Below are 1010 nucleotides of genomic sequence, written 5' to 3'. Positions count from 1 at the left end.
GGGGGCTGCGGGGGCTGCTGTGGCTGTTGCCAGGCGGTGACGTTGCCTAGCGACAGCCCCCCAGGCGAGCTGAAGGCCGGGAGGGAGGAGAGTTCTGCGCTGGTCAACTGGTAATCTGCAGGGGGAAGGCGGAGGGTCAGGACGGGAGCTGAGGGCCAGCGCCAAGGGTTCAGAGAGGCACTCAGCGAAAGGCAGTCATAATAACAGGAGGTGCTTTAAAAAAACATAGGCTGAAAAGACGGGTGGTTTGGGCTGGGGATGTGGCTCAAGCGGTAGCGCGCTCGCCTGGCATGCGTGCGGCCCGGGTTCGATCCTCAGCACCACATACAAACAAAGATGTTGTGTCCGCCAGATACTAAAAAATAAATATTAAAATTCTCTCTCTCACTCTCTCTTTAAAAAAAAAAAAAAAGACGGGTGGTTTTAAAAATAGTGTTGAAAATTTTTTTAAAGAAAAATTCTGTGTAGGTATCACTTCTGTGATGACAATGATAAAAAGGAAAAGCCAAGGGGAGCAAAGGTGAGCAGGGAAGGTCCAACTGTGTCTGTCGTTACCTGTCTGACTCTCCAGCTGCCTTTCTGAGGCAGTGGGGACCCACAGGGAACCCTAGGCACATGAGGCCCAGCAAGCAAATGTGCCACCATGCCCACTTCTGCACAGCCCCAGGAGTCTGCAGTCTGTAGAGACCTTCACCAACAGCACGGGCCTGGGCCCGCACTGCACCACAGACGCAGAAGGTGCACCTTGGCTCCCAGTCCTCGCACCCGGGTGCAGGGCCTCGGACACAGGGTCAGGCCAAGGCTGCACCTGGGGGCACTGGTTTTCTGAAACATCTAGCTTGATCAGTGAAGACACTGTGATGTTTGCACTGCCACAGAACAAACACAACCATGAAGTGCCCCGCGATGTTTCCCGTTGCATCCTGTTCGGACAGTTTAGAAAATGTCTTCCCTGAGGACCATAAAGATGCCAAACTGTGACGGGGGAGGGCAGGCTGGGGGTCGGAGGC

General features: G+C 54.4%; 1 protein-coding gene across 1 annotated transcript in view; it reads right to left on the bottom strand.

Annotated features, from left to right (window-relative positions):
• Nucleotides 1–5: 5 nt before the first annotated feature.
• The window catches only part of Mef2d (myocyte enhancer factor 2D), a gene marked incomplete at its 3' end in the record, with an annotated part of 13731 nt that continues 12726 nt past the window's right edge, over nucleotides 6–1010 (bottom strand). The window contains exon 10 of the mRNA XM_015502723.2: nucleotides 6–115. Coding sequence (XP_015358209.1) covers nucleotides 6–115 — 110 coding nt within the window. The remainder of the gene's footprint in view (nucleotides 116–1010) is intronic.

This window comes from Marmota marmota, unplaced genomic scaffold (assembly GCF_001458135.2).
Source record: "Marmota marmota marmota unplaced genomic scaffold, marMar, whole genome shotgun sequence".
Classification (NCBI taxonomy): Eukaryota; Metazoa; Chordata; class Mammalia; order Rodentia; family Sciuridae; genus Marmota; species Marmota marmota.
Note: the sequence above shows the minus strand (reverse complement) of the source record. Positions and strands in the feature narration are given on the sequence as shown.